The sequence below is a fragment of the Mya arenaria genome, chromosome 10, assembly GCF_026914265.1.
Source record: "Mya arenaria isolate MELC-2E11 chromosome 10, ASM2691426v1".
NCBI classification, from domain to species: Eukaryota; Metazoa; Mollusca; class Bivalvia; order Myida; family Myidae; genus Mya; species Mya arenaria.
The window spans coordinates 58338535-58354824 of NC_069131.1; the positions used below are offsets into that span (position 1 = coordinate 58338535).

At 36.6% G+C, this 16290-nt stretch overlaps 1 protein-coding gene across 8 annotated transcripts in view; it reads left to right on the forward strand.

Annotated features, from left to right (window-relative positions):
• The window catches only part of LOC128206838 (protocadherin gamma-C5-like), an 84935-nt gene that overhangs the window by 49726 nt on the left and 18919 nt on the right, over positions 1–16290 (forward strand). For all 8 annotated transcript variants that reach the window (XM_052909523.1, XM_052909521.1, XM_052909525.1 and 5 more), the window contains exons 2-7: positions 8465–8663; positions 10358–10551; positions 11338–11481; positions 12311–12445; positions 13044–13229; positions 15405–15589. In XM_052909523.1, the coding sequence (XP_052765483.1) occupies positions 10359–10551; positions 11338–11481; positions 12311–12445; positions 13044–13229; positions 15405–15589 (843 nt within the window). In that variant the 5' untranslated portion in view covers positions 8465–8663; position 10358. The remainder of the gene's footprint in view (positions 1–8464; positions 8664–10357; positions 10552–11337; positions 11482–12310; positions 12446–13043; positions 13230–15404; positions 15590–16290) is intronic.

Sequence of the window (16290 nt, forward strand, 5' to 3'; positions counted from 1 at the left end):
CGTTTCTAACTTTTTGATGCTTGTTAGAACAGTTTAGATTCAATATGGATAATTGTGAAATTTGATGTTAATTTTGGCAAAAAGCATGTATTTGCTGATATTGTCATTAAACTGAAACTGAAACTGAAACTGATATTAATACCTTCAGATAAACATTAAGGTAGTGATATCAATACTAATAATTCATTTAACTTGTATAAAACATTCTTAATGGAGAATGGAATAAAAAAGCAAAATACATTTGAGTTTTGACATTTGAAATAAACAAAAGTCGTATTTTGTTGCGTTCGTAAAGGAAAATGATACACGTTTTGTTTCCCTAAATTTGAATTTATTGCTGTAACAAAATTCCGTGGTCATTTAGAAGTTTTGACATTGACTCATTTCTACCTGAATAATAAATTGCATTCAAATAATATTGATGAATTAATTTAATGTTAAAATTGTTTTTATTCCTATGTTTTACCAAATTCAATGTTGTTGTTTTTCTGATTGTCAAGTACATTCTCATTCATCAGAGGTTTGATAATGATAAATATAACTGTTTGTACGCATAGCATCATCACTCTTGCGTTCGAGAATGGCCAAATAGTGCTTCTGTATTATCGTCTGCTTTTGCGCATTTGTCGGAGGGCCCTTACTAAAGAGTCACGTGACACTGTAAGCGTAGTCTTATCGCTATACAAAGGCCATACACAATTGTCTTTATGTTAAGCGTCAACCCTTAGTGCGAACTTTAATTTAGATATCCTGAAAAATGAACCCCCAAAAAAAATCGATTACTAAGTGAGAGACATCCTATGTAGAATATAGACACCAGAGCCCCCTAAAGACCATTCTCAATTGATATATAGATTTTCGCTTCAAAATGAATGCAAGTAAAACTTTTATTTATGTGTCAATCATGGGAATCACGCATAATGCATCATTTTTTGACATCAAATACCGACAATACAAGTACACAGAATGAAGCATGTTGTTTACTCTTGTGTTCTGAAGTCGTGATTATGGTAAAAGCAAATTGCAAAAATATATTCGCTAAGAATGATGATCATATAAAAAATGGTATTGTATTTTTTTTACGATCGCGTAGCCAAAAACCCACCGGAACATAGAAACGATTTGCTATGGCCTTATGCAAAATCCGATTCTTGATCTTTCTCATTTAGGTTATAGCTGTGTTGAAAACAAATCACGTGACATCAAAATATTGGAAAAACACCAATATATTTGACGTCAAAAATATAAAGTTTGTTTTGCTGTATTTTTTTCTAATTTGAATGATTAGAAATCTAGCAGATATTAAAAGTGGAGTACATTAATTGTTTGTTGTTGTTTTTTTCATTTATTACAATTAATTTCAACCTATCTACACATTCGGAGCTCCATTTTTATCGAAAAAAAAAACCTCGAATGTATGCCGGTATATCAGTTGAAGTAGTTCGTATTTTTTTTTATTATATCATTAATTAAATGTAGTGTTTTAGAGTTGCATTAATTGATCTTAGTTTAAATTGATCGCCAGTGAAGTGAATTATTGCAAACATCATTAAGATTCCAAAGAGTTAAGTCATACAGTTCAACTGCTAAATAAAATTACTACGCGATCTACTTGCAGCGGACTAAAACGTACCACTTTTTGAGTATGTAAACCGTCCAAATACATCCGAGGTTGTTTTCGATAAAAATGGCCGAGGAGTTCCGAATGCCTATCTACATTGGGTTTGAGCTATATAAACAACGCAGTTCCTATGCTAAAATTAGAATCCATCGTCATGTTATTGCCGAGTCTCGTGCAGGAAGTCGAATGAAATGTTGACAAATTGGTAATGTACTCAATATAAAAGTCTGATTAAATTTATGCTATTATATTTTCAAAGAAATATCACTTATTAATGTTAATATGTTGATTAGGCTGTAATTGCTTCCTTTATATGCCTCAATTTTTTTAGATAATCGTAGTCAGCTGAAACTGGTTGATTTTGGTATGGGGGTTTCGCAATAACTTTAATGTGTAAACTTATAAACATCTACAATAAAGTTGTGGAAGCCAGGGCTTATTTTCTCGGTTTTCTTTGTTGTAATACAGAAGAAAAATCAAAACAAAATTGGAATAAAATAAAGTTACAGTCGAACCCCGTTGGTTCGAACTCGCTTGGCTCGAAAACCTCGTTGGCTCGAACTAAATGTAAAGAACAGATATCTTCCTTCTGAATGTAAGCATTCTCGCTTGGCTCGAATAATTCGAAGCTCGAGGCATTTCGCCTGTCCCTCGGAGTTCGAGCGAACGGGGTTCGTCTGTAACTTTATTTAAGTCCAATTTCGTATTGATTTTTCTCTTCCATGCCTTTATTTAGAACCTTAAGATGTTGTTTTGTGGTGAAATGTTTACATTTGATCGCATCAGACCTCTAAAGTAGATATGGTTTCTATAAAATCACATCATTTATCGTCTCCAGCTAGTCCCTCAATGCGAATCGGTGACGCAGGACATTTCTTTTGAAGTGTTATGAAGTAAATAGTAAATAAATACTTTACAAATTCTAACGAACCAATGTGCATCTGTATACAAATAAATAAATACATAAATGTATTCATACTATAGCGAAATGTTTATTTGAAGTATATAAATCAATTTTTAATTTTATTTTCAAGTGAATGGTCTTTCTAATAGATGTTAAACTACCAATTTAAACTGAACAATACACACTTTTACACCGACTTGAGCATTCCATTTTGATAATATGATCTTCTATTCATTCTGTTTTTGCAATTAAATATGTCGATTCGATTAAAACGTACTCTTGTAACAAGATAAAGTGCAATAGTGCCATTGGCGTCAACATTTTTCATGACATTATCATTATATGAAAGGGGAAAAAAAACATTAACTAAACTGAATTCGAAAAAATAATCACTTTTTTCAAATTTCAAAATATTTGAATGACACCATTTAATAATTATCTTCTTTTTCTTCAGTAGAAATCGTTGAATTTTTTATCTGCATTTATTCAGTGATCAGAAAATGATGGGTTGCTTTCATGATGTGACGTATTATGAAATAGTATATACCAACGCTGATATTTTCTTTGTTATGAGAAATGGACCCCTTAGTGCTTAGTTTGAAAATGGTATATCATTTTAACATACGTTGATAAGATTTAGAATACAACCTTCATGGAATTGCAGATAGGCATTCATTAAGTAGTAGGCTCAATCATTTTAATTTCAGCTTTCGCGGTCATTTAAAGGTCCGCCCACTGCCACTCATCCGCTACACACCCACTGCGCCAGATTTTGCGTTGTCAATGTATCAGCCAATGACATGTATTATAAGTCAGTTAAATGACCTGAAGTAATATCTCAATGATTTAGAAGGGTTCGTTCGCTATGCTCACTCTGTCCATTCTTAATCATTTAGAATTTACTTCATGTCATCTAACTATTATATATAGGTTATTATATTAGAGTAAAGTAGTAACATTAGAAACAATGAGTTATTGAATCTTTGAAATCAAAGCACTGTAACCCACGTGACTAATGGAACCGCGTTACCAGGATTTTCACCAAAACAACACTTAAAACCAAATAAATTTCGGTTCTGAATGAGGGGCAAATGTCAAAAGGATACGCCCCTAAGTTACGCCCCCTCTAACACCAAGTCCTTGATCCGCCCTTGATACCAGGAGCCGTAGCGTACAAAAAGAAATCCGTACGAACACGTACCCGTACAAGCAGCGTTTCCGACTTCTTTAATAATGCAGTGAATGAAATTTGACACTGCAGGTACACTCAGTTTATATTTGCAAAGAACTTTATTAAAACACTTAAGTGGTCTCAGTCCGTCTTTATAATCACGATGTCCATTCATCGGTTACACCGGTAAACAGGTGTGATTATTTCTTCTTTACAATTTACACCATTGATTAATTCTAAAGTAATTTAAACAGTTGCTTTGCAGTTAAAGATGAGAATATACTCAACCCACTTATTTACAATACCTTCTTTGGAAAGATCACAAATTGTTTTGGGTCCGCATACTTGGCCCAAACGCATGTTATTATTTAAACGGTATGTCAATATAATATACTCTCTATATAAATCCAAAACTGTGTTGATTTAATTATACACTTATTACATTTACATGAATACATAATATTCGGGTTAACGGAGCTCTAGATTCCGCAGATACAGTAATGAAATAGGAACTTGTTAGTACAGAAGGCCTCTCTCTCTCTCTCTCTCTCTCTCTCTCTCTCTCTCTCTCTCTCTCTCTCTCTCTCTCTCTCTCTCTCTCTCTCAGCAATTTGTCACTAGTATTAACAGGTTCTGAGATTCATTTTGTAGAATGACTTTCAAGAAATTTGTAAACGCTCAAAGTAACATTTGTTTTCACTATGTGAGATCATTTTCATTTCCGAAATGACATAGAAAGATAGAAAATAGTCCATTAAACCGAGCCTTTAATTTAACGGATAAACAGTTAATTGATAGCAATGTAAACACTGTGTGTTTTTCAAGTGTTTTGTCTTTTATACGTTTAACCACTGCCATTAAACATTCCGCAATTGCCAATAAATTATATGGTGAAAAACCACATATACCATATAATAAAAATCGTTTCAGTGTACGATCGCAAAATATTTCACCTCGTGAATACCAAAAGTAAATATTTCACTCGTGTCGACTCTACTCGTGAAATATAACTTCAAGTGCTCACTCGGTGAAATATATTACGATCTTACACTGAACCATTAAGTATCATCTATATCGATACCCAAGTATGTAGAAATAGATAGAGCTGTTGTCATCCATACACTTACAACATGTACTGGAGTAGGCAATAAAAATTGACATTGACGTTAATTCAATATGTAAATAAATGCCTCAAGTCAATCATTTGACAAAGAAAAGTCTCCATTCAAGAAGCAAGATTTCAAGATTTAAATCTGAATGATATGAAATGTGATTGCTGCTTTTTACGAAACTGAAACGTAAGAAAGAGGATGATTAAGTAAATGTATTTAACCAGTTTAACCTGTTTACAAAACCGTGCTCAAGTTGATAATGTAAAGAATATAAAAGTAAATGAACGACAAAGGCTATATACTAATCGATCGACATATATGGGAAATCATATTTCTAATCAATACAAAGACTCTTAAAATTCTTAATCAAATTTTGACAGTTATTATACTGTTCATTGTTAACTATCATTAACAGAAGAATATGTTTTTAAAAATGATATATGAATTAAGTTCTAAATTACAATTAGTCTTATCGTGTTCGTTGTTTGAATGTAGTTTGTTACCGGCTTCAACAATTCATGTCAGGGAACGTTAAAACTGTTTTGATGACTTTATATGGTATAGAGGATAGCGTTAAAGCTGCACTCTCACAGATTTACCATTTTTACAACTTTTTTATTTTTTTGTTTTGGAAAGAGCAATTTTTTGGGCAACATCTTCAAACTAATAATATAAGATTGCTGACAAACAATCAGATCGTTGTTTTTCATTTTTCCGTTCGAAAATTAATGATTTATGGCTTAAATCGTTACTAACGGTTTAAGAATAATGCATAAAACATCAATTTTTGAGCTTAAATATTAAAATCTGCGATCTATTTTTGTCAGCAGTCTTATATAACTGGTTTTCATGGATTTTCGCAAAAATTGGCTCGTTCCAAGACAAAAAATAAAACAAGTTGTCAAAACGTTCAATCTGTGAGAGTGCAGCTTTATTAAGTCACTCGCTCATGGTTTGTAAAATGCACTTTTTGAATTACGAAATAAAGTGTGGCAAATCATAAGGAGTGTTAAAACAAAAATGCCAAACGCTGGAACCCTTCAGCAAATATTGATATTTGCTCAAATATCGTCTTTGACGCCCACAATTTTCATTAGCGTTTATAACGCGATTGAACATACATTACGGCTGTGGTGTTGCGTGATTGGTTGATTGGCATGATCACGCGATGTTATCAATGTATCCTTAACAGATCAACATATCTCCCGTTTTTAGTTAAAACCCTGGTGGCCGTGTGGACAAGCAGGATGTATACTTATTATACTTGACTTTACCGGCATGGGTTCGAACCCCACTACAACCAAAATACTTTTTCATGCTACAACTGTATGTTTTTTCTGCAATTTTGATATCATGGAATAAAATAATGATTAAAAAAGTGTTTACAGATACACAACCGGGAAAACTAATTTTTGGTAAAAAAAAATCATGAGCGAGTTACTTTAATACATTATGGCGTATATTTATTAAGGTTTAATTGCGCAAAAAAGCTTGAGCGGATGACAATGGTTAGGTAACATTAGACATTGACAGTTGATATACAGCACATTGTTAAATAAAAATAGAATACACTTTGGACAATGATATATTATGTAAGTTTGAAATAACGACGAACTCCTAGATTTTCAATAAACGATCACAGCTGGTGATTGGCGCTCACAATACACTCCAGCGAAGGTTAAAATTAAAGTCCATATGATAGCTTAATATATTATGATGTCTTTTTATTAAGGAATATAAATTCGCATAACGAACTTCTTACAGAGCGGATGGTCGGGTATCATGTGGCTGTCAGTAAGTTACTCGGATCATTGGCGCCGCACTTTAATCCGACAACTCTTTTAAATGAGTTTTCGTTCTGTGTATTCTTGGGAGGACAAAAGGAATGGAATTCGCCCAAAATGCACCAATTCGGACAAGCAATCGTTAAAATTATCAAGGGGGAGTACCCCCAAAATATACTGCTAACACTTAAAACCATGTAAATTTTGGTTCTGAAGGAGGGGCGCAGATCAAAAGCTTACGCCACTAACTAACGCCCCCCTTAATCTCAAAACCTTGACCCGCCACTGTAAACGTAAACTTCATCAAATGCGTGTATGCGGTTATTGCTTACCCTTACTCTTACCATTTTACGGTACTTAGTCTGCCTTACCTTCTCTATACATTCGGAACTCCTCGGCCATTTTTATCGAAAACAACCTCAAATGTATGCCGGTACACCAGTTGAAGTAGTTCATTACATGTATATCATTAATCGAATGTAGTGTTTTAGAGTTGTATTTATTGTAGTTTAAATTGATTGCCAGTGAAGTTTTATTGCAAACATAATTAAGATTCCCCAGAGTTAAGTCATAGAGTTTATCTACTAAATAAAATTACTACGCGATCTACTTGCAGCGGACTTAAACGTACCACTTTTTGAGTATGTAAACCGTCCAAATACACCCGAGGTTTTTTTCGATAAAAATGGCCGAGGAGTTCCGAATGCTTCTCTATACTGGCGCTCTACCGGGACGGGAACGCTTTTTCTACACCTATGCCGTTTTCTTTTTCCTCTAAGTCCTATAAGGTGATTAGCCTACCTACGCTCCGGTATACTGACGTAACATTAGAACATCGCGGGCATGAACGTTGTTTGCACTATATACAGTCAGTTTTACACAATTTATATAGAGCTTGTAGTTTGTCTTGTTTCTCTGAGCCCCGACAACAAGCGTTCTACTTAGTTCTCTCGTAGATCTAGAAAATGTTAATGACGGTGTTTTCTTTCATTTACACTCGAATTAATACTTTGGTCGTCCGTTCAACAGGCGCATCCTCGGCACCCCAGCGTATCATAACCTATATGATACCCCTGGGCAAATCAGGGGTACCGAGGATGAAACGGCGCTGCCGGTGAGCAGCCTACGGCCCCCTCCTGTATAACTGCGAACCATCGACAATATTTGTACAGTTATACCTCTACGTTTTCTGTCTTCTTTCGATCTCAAATAATGAGTATCCTTCCTAGGGCTTTGTTTAATTGCAAACTTGAAAAAAAACTTAAATACCGCTGTTGCTAGCTTTCTCATCTCAGCCACCAACTCAGACACCAACGTTAGCGGCCTCCCAACCACTCTGTGTGTCGATGAACAAGAGAACGCCACGGGGCTCTACACTTAAAAACTGACATCGTTTTCCTGTTTTCTCAGCCACCAACGATTAGTGGCCTACCAAGGGCTCTGTATGTCGGCGAAGTAGAGAACCCCGCGCCGCTCTGCACTTAGAAACCGTAATTTTCTTTATTTTCTCAGCTACCAACGATAAGTGGCCTCCTAACCACTATGTATGTCGTCGAACAAGAGAACTCCGCGGCGCTCTGCACTTAAATACCATCATTGCTTTCTGTATTTTCTCAGCCGACAACAATATGTGGCCTACAAACCACTCTGTTCAGCGCTCAGCACTTAAATACCGTCTTTGTTTACTTTATTTTCTCAGCCACCAACGATCAGTGGCCTACCAACCACTCTATAGAACGCTCCGGCGCTCTGCACTTAAATACCTTCTTTGTTTACTTTATTTTCTCAGCCACCAACGATAAGTGGCCTACCAACCACGCTGTTCATCGCTCTGCACTTAAATAACGTTTTTTTTTTCCTTTATTTTCCCAGCCACCAACAATTACTGGCCTACCAACCACTCTGTATGTCGGTGAACTAGAGAACATCGCGGGGCAGGAACGTTTCCTGTACACGTATACCATCAGTGACCAAGATAAGGACGCGTTTACTTGCGTCAACACCATTACCGGAAGTCCTAATACTGCAGCTGGCGATGAGTTTAACATCAGAAAGGATTCTTCTACCGGTGGTAAGTCACTGCTTTTCCAAGTTATCGGTTTTATGTAATATGTTTATTATGCACCCCCCCCCCCCTTCGAAGAAGAAGGGGTATATTGCTTTGCGCATGTCGGTCGGTCGGACGGTCGGTCCGTCGGTAGACCAAAGCTTGTCCGAGTGATAACTCGACAATTTCTGGACCTATGGCCATCCAACTTGACATTGAGACTGTAGATTGTAGATGACTCGTGTTGATTTTAGGGTTCATCGGGTCAAAGGTCAAAGTCACAGTGACCTTTAATTGGAAAAAAAATGATAAAGCTTGTCTGAGTGATTACTCAACAATGCTTGGACCTATGGCCATCAAACTTGACATTGAAGCTGGGCCTGACCAGTAGATAACCCATATTTATGTCAGGGGTCATCAAGTCAAAGGTCAAGGTCACAGTGACCTTAAACAAAACTCAACAATTCCTGCACAAATGGTCATCAAACTGGACTTGGATGTTGGGCCTGATTAGTAGATGACCCCTTTTGATTTAAGGGGTCATTGGGTCAGAGGTCAAGGTCACAGTGACATTGAACGCAAAAATCTTTTCTGTGTGATAGCTCGACAATGCCTGCCCCCATGGCCCTCAAACTTGACATTTAAATTGGGCGTGACCAGTATATGACCGTTATAGATTTTGAGGTCATAGAGTCAAAGGTCAAGGTCACAACTCATATTGGCCATTAAAGGTGCCTCAAGGGCATCCAACATCAATGACAATTCAGCTGTAATTTTGGTCCATGCATATTTCATTCAATTGCCTAATTATTCTTGATAACATGGCGCTCATGTGGGGCATAATGCTTGACAAACATCTTCTCATTCTAAAGGTGAATTTATGGTAGCTTCATGTTGATGTCATGTATTTCTCTTTAACTCGTGACATTATTTTCTTCTGTTTTCGTCGACCATCGTTCATTCAGGCATATACATGTTTTCGTCGACCATCGTTCCTTCAGGTATATATATACATGTTTTCGTCGACCATCGTTCTTTCAGGCATATATATACATGTTTTCGTCGACCATCGTTCTTTCAGGCATATACATGTTTTCGTCGACCATCGTTCTTTCAGGCATATACATGTTTTCGTCGACCATCGTTCTTTCAGGCATATACATGTTTTCGTCGACCATCGTTCTTTCAGGCATATACATGTTTTCGTCGACCATCGTTCTTTCAGGCATATAAATGTTTTCGTCGACCATCGTTCTTTCAGGCATATAAATGTTTTCGTCGACCATCGTTCTTTCAGGCATATACATGTTTTCGTCGACCATCGTTCTTTCAGGCATATAAATGTTTTCGTCGACCATCGTTCTTTCAGGCATATACATGTTTTCGTCGACCATCGTTCTTTCAGGCATATACATGTTTTCGTCGTCATTACATGTAACTACGTTGCAAGTAGATCGCGTAGTGATTTCAATTTAGTTAAGCCTATTAACTTTATTCTTAGGAATCACAATATTCTATTCACTAGACTTCATCCCTTGGAATCAAATTGAACTTAGAAATAAAATCTATATGTTAAAACACTACAATTAATTAATATTGTTATTACGAATTTAACTTACTTTACTAATGCCTGGTGTACAGCCGAGGCCCGTCGTAAGGCAGTGCTGGCCGAGGTGTTCCGGTTGATATTTGATAAGACCCGAACTTTTTTTTTGCAGAATGGAAGCTCTACCTCACAGCAGCAGGAGCAGCCAGCCGCGATACAACTTCCGTTGGGACACTAATTACGTCATACGCAAACGTCATCCAGTGCACGGACGCCGGGGGGGAGCGGTCACTCAATCTTATACCGTTACCGTGAGCGTTGTTCCTGGGGAACTGCTTACGTTACCGAACGTAGAGGGGACCGGAAGTAAGGAAATATGATATAGTGTTACTTGACCATTAGGGGCATATACCTATATATCATACCTCACATAATGCGTTTCTTCTTTGTATATATGAAATCGCTCGGTCCGTATATCACTGAATTTGATAAAAAAAAATCCAGTTTGATGACGTCACCGGTCCATATCATATTGTTGGCCTCGCCAAAAATGTAATATGGACTCCTGACATCATACAACTGGTAAGTGCGGCATGTTATTTTCTCAACGGCGAAGGTTTGTCGCAAGTCAAGATATTATTAGCTTTGTTCAGTGAAACACATCTTGAGAGCTTTAAAAATATTGAATGTTATAAAAGTGTTCGGTATAATATAAGAAATATTTACACACCACATCCGGCCATATGACATTATAAGGACCGGCCGTCTAGCCCCCGAGAAGGTGAATGGACCTCGGCTAACGCCCTGGTCCATATACACTTTCGGTGGCTGACTGGCCGGTCCTTATAACTATTTCTTAAATAATTCCTTACATAAATGTGTCCCTTATATGTACATATAAAGTCTATTGGTCCGTATATCAGTCTAATTAAAAGGTCATCACCAAACGCATGTTTTATTTATAATATTCGTTTTTAGACTCAATCACTCTTGACGCGCTGGCAACAACAAAGACGACAAAGGTCATCACCAAACGCATGTTTTATTTATAATATTCGTTTTTAGACTCAATCACTCTTGACGCGCTGGCAACGACAAAGACGACAAAGGTCATCACCAAACGCATGTTTTATTTGTAATATTCGTTTTTAGACTCAATTACGCTTGACGCGCTGGCAACGACAAAGACGACGTTATTGAAGACGTTAACGGCGAGCAGTCAGGGCGGTAACCTCGTTAATTACACGTTGGTCAGTAACCCATCCTTCTCGCCGGAGTTCTTTAAGATTGACTCAAGTAAGTAAAATACAAGTGTATATTTTAGACTATATATTGTTTGCCTATATATCTTCTTTTTTTTATTTCTGCTGCATGTTGGACTCTTAATTTAGTAAATTTTCTTTTGGATAATCCGACTATAAACGCTTAAAATAACGCTTCCATGACATTTGAACCTAGTACTAATTCAACTGTTCGAACACTGAAACTTCACTTGACCCTTCAGTGCCGTATCTACACTGAGGCACAGCTTCTTTTTTTTGTGGGTGGGGGCATATTACAATTTTTATAGCTCTAAAAATAACTCTTTTCGACTTACTACTGTTGCCTCAATGAACACAAACCATAGACCAAAGATACTCCAGAATGCAGGAAATCGCTTCTTGCCAAAACAAATATTCCGGGGGAGGGGGGGGGGCATGCAAAGATGTCTTTTGGATTATTGTTTTTCATATACATTGACCCTTATTCAAAAACCAATTTAGATCGAACTCAAGTTTAAAAGTAGACTCGGAGTGGTTTGATTGGACAGTAAAAATAATTTAAATATATATATGCAACTAGCTTTTCGTGCCTACAGTTTTCGACGCTTTCAGCGCTTTCATTCTAAACGCCAATAATAATGGACATGTAAATTACAAGCAAAGAGGAATAACTCTTGTTACTAATTGCAGGCACGGGGCGGATAACCGCAAACAGGGACTTGAAGTACCTAGACTCTAGCACTCTCACTGTGTATCTGACAGTAAAAGCCTTTCGACGCTTTCAGCGCTTTCATTCTAAACGCCAATAATAATGGACATGTAAATTACAAGCAAAGAGGAATAACTCTTGTTACTTATTGCAGGCACAGGGCAGATAACCGCAAACAGGGACTTGAAGTACCTAGACTCGAGCACTCCCACTGTGTATCTGACAGTAAAGGCACATGACACGGTGGACCTTATAGATGTCTACAAGACCCAGATAGTCAACCTGAACAGTGCGTATAGAACAGGGGGTTGTCCAACAAAATGTCTATACGATTTGATTTAAAGTATTCATTTGTGGGAATTTGACTTTAGCTAGAATTGAAAAAAAAATCAATGTAAATCATATACAAAAAATCAACTTGGTGATAATTGTGACATGTCCACAGAGATTATTAAAGTTAAAGTAATTGGCATCCGCGGCACTCCAGCGTATCATAACCTATATGATACCCTGGGCAAATGGCTAGGGAAAGTTCGTAAATCTTGAATATTCATAAGCATTTTCCGACCAATGTATCAGCCGATAACAAAAAGAAAATAATCTGCTTTGTGAAGAGCTATCGGCATATTTAACAATATCCTGCCTAAACGTGTAAGCCGTGATCTCATTGAATTATTTCGAACCGATATTACATCCGGCCATTTCCGCACCGCATGAGGTGTGTCTCATGCGACCAATCAAGCGGCTTCATTTCATCTTATTAATTATGCCTGAGAACGAGATTTTTTACAGCAGGTTTGCCCAGGGTATCATATAGATTATGATATGCAGGGGTGCCGAGGATGGTAATTGGCGTTCATTAATAATGTATTCTTTCTCGATTACAGACCAAAACACGGTACCGCGTATAGTGAACTTGGACCCGACGGTGAGCGATGCTCAACTGGAGTCCCTGGCCGTCGGCACCGTGCTCTTCACCTTGACGATCGAGGACCCCGACACCACAAATACTCACTCCTACCGCGTGTCCTGTACCCCACCCGACGGCGACAACTCGTTCACTATTGATGCAAGTAAGTACGAGATAGTATTTCCGACCACTGGTGAGTTCACATATGCTAATCCCAACAGCACGGCGCGCGCACACACACTCACACACGCACGCGCACGCGCACATACGTACTAAAACACGCACACACGCACGCACACATGCACACACGCACACACGCACGCACACATGCACGCACACATGCACACACGATATGATTTTGAATAAGAGTGTCACTTTAATGTAAAAATCTACTTATCACGATGCATAATTAATAATCTGGTTTATACATTCATTAATAAAGTATATCGAGTCTTAAATGCTTCCGATATATATTTACCTTACATAAATACTTATACAGATTTATTTTGTGTATTGAACAAGCTAAACAAGTTTAAACAAACTAGGTCCAACAAAATAAACAAACTTGTTCAATCGGTCGATTTATAACTATTACTATCAGGAAGTTGAACATATGAATGAGCATTTCTTGACAGATGTTAACGTTTAAAACAAAGACGTCCTCGAATTAACAAAATAATATGTTCTTTAATTCCATTCGACCATGCTATGATATATGAAATTATTATTATATGATTACAAATGATCATACAATATAAATATGAGCATATAACACATTATTATAGTGAGAAGAATAAAACCCTAGGTGTGTGTGGTTCCACTCAAAATATGATAACATTTGTTATCACAATTATTGTTCTTTTTAACAACAACAACAACAACAACAACAACAACCACTACTACAACAACAACAACAACATTAAATGCATTGGCATTCATCGCAACAGCATAAAGCACGCAAATAAGTAAACATATGAGGATATTGTATATAATTATCGGTTTATATGTTAAACTTTTATAAAATTGAAAACCTAGGCGGGGACAATGTTATTACATTTACATGGCATTATACAGATTCAAATTAAAAAAAAAGTCAATAAAAAGGAAATGTCATGAAGAGAAAGAAAACATAAAATAATTAATGGTTTAAATTTAAGTCTTATTATTATAGAAAACCCCCAAATTGCAAACCAATATTTACATTACATCAGCTGTATTTGATATATTTACACCTGACTTCCTTGTTTGTCGGATTTTTCATCGAAACAAATACTGGTTATTGAATAGCGAAAACCTTCGGGCATGAATAATTCTGCATTAAAGATTTTATTTCATGTCATGAAGTCAATCATTTTTATCGAACTATTATGAAACTTTGTCGGAATACTTGTTTATATGTTGTCTTGAACATTTGTGAATATGGGTCACCTCAGGCCTCAAACAAGGTCACTAGGTCAAATCTAAGGAAATATTTTCCCCATGTCATAAATTCATTTTTTTTCATAAAGTCCAACGTTTTTTTTTTTATCAAAATGGTATGAAACACTGTCAGAACTTTTGTAAATAGGTAGTTTCATAATTTTTTTAGAGTTTCGTCTATGCACATACATACAATACATATATGTATACATACATGAATAAGTTTATACATGTACATGACAATTCTTGAAAAATTATAAGAGACTAAGATAATTATCGCAAAACAAATCTATGCTTATTTCTAAAATATACACATAATAATTTAATGAATGTTCGTCAATCGTAACACGATCATGTAATGACTGTGCTTAAATTAGAAAATGAAACGTATATCAATACAACCGTAATTTAGCAACACATGTTGCACTAGAAGTCCTCAACTAAAACATGGTCTAAAATCAAGTATCAGCACCAATGAGATCGGTAGTGAACAAATACATATTATCATTATTTAAAATCTTGAATATAAACATAAAAAATAAATATTAAAAAATATGGACTATTACGTTATGACGATACTGGTGACCCGTATCACGTTTCGCTCGGTGAGGAAAACACGTACACGTATAGTTATCGACAGCGGTCATGATATATACGTGCTTACACACCGAACTCGACGTGATACAGGTTACCAGGAAAAAACGTCATATTATAATGTCCCCTATTTATCTATATACAAATAATCTCTCATTTAGGGAGTATAAGATAAAAAACAACAATAACACTTAATAACGCCGTATGCTAACGTCAATCTATCGATTACACGTTTCAGACGGTAACGTCACTCTATCGTGTTTCTTTTGTTTTCGTTCTTTTTTTACGTCACTCATTCGTGTGTGTTTTTTTTTTTTCATTTCAGACGGTAACGTCATTCTATCCCAGGCGCTGGACTACGAATCGATAACGTTTTACACGTGTGATTTCTACGTCGATGACTCAATCTCAGAAGGCGGTCCGTTTACGTACGAACTGACTGTACAAGACGCAAACGAGTCGCCGACTTTCGCAGATAACATGTACTATGCGTCAACGTCCGAGGCTTCGGTATGTTTATTTACATGATCAGACGTTGTTCTGTCAGGTTACCATGTTTTCAGCGTTGCATCGTTCGACAAAATTCCGTCAAAGTAAATTATTGGCATAATAACGCCAAAAACAATTCAGTTTGTAGACTGATATCTATATTCTTTGCCCAAGATTTGATTGGTTAACACACGGAATATGGTACACGCGGTGTGCACTAGTGGATTCAGGGCAGGGGGGACACACCCGCCCCCGCCCCCTTTAATCATCCAAGTTTTCTTTTTATTTTAAAATAGGAGAAGAAAAGTAATAACATACGCCCAAAATGCACTATTTCGGACTATAAAGTGTTAAAAAAATTTGGGGGAGAAACCCCCTGCCAACACTTTAAACCAAATAAATTTCGTTTCTGAAGGAGGGGCGCAAGTAAAAGGGTATGCCCCTCTAACGTCGAATCCTGGACCCGACCCTGGTGTGTGTTTAACCTTCAACATTTTTATCGCCATATTCTAGTATCTTTTGATCCGGCACAAATATAAGTCATCAATATGATATTATTTTTCTGCGATAACCTCTAACACCAGAAAAAGATCCAAGCCCGTTCCAGGCAGACACGGCGACATTTGACCTGGTTTCTCATGGTAAAATCATGGCACAGATAATGCGGCGTTTAACTCACCAACAAAACAAATCACATTCATTATTTATCTTTGCCAAAAAAT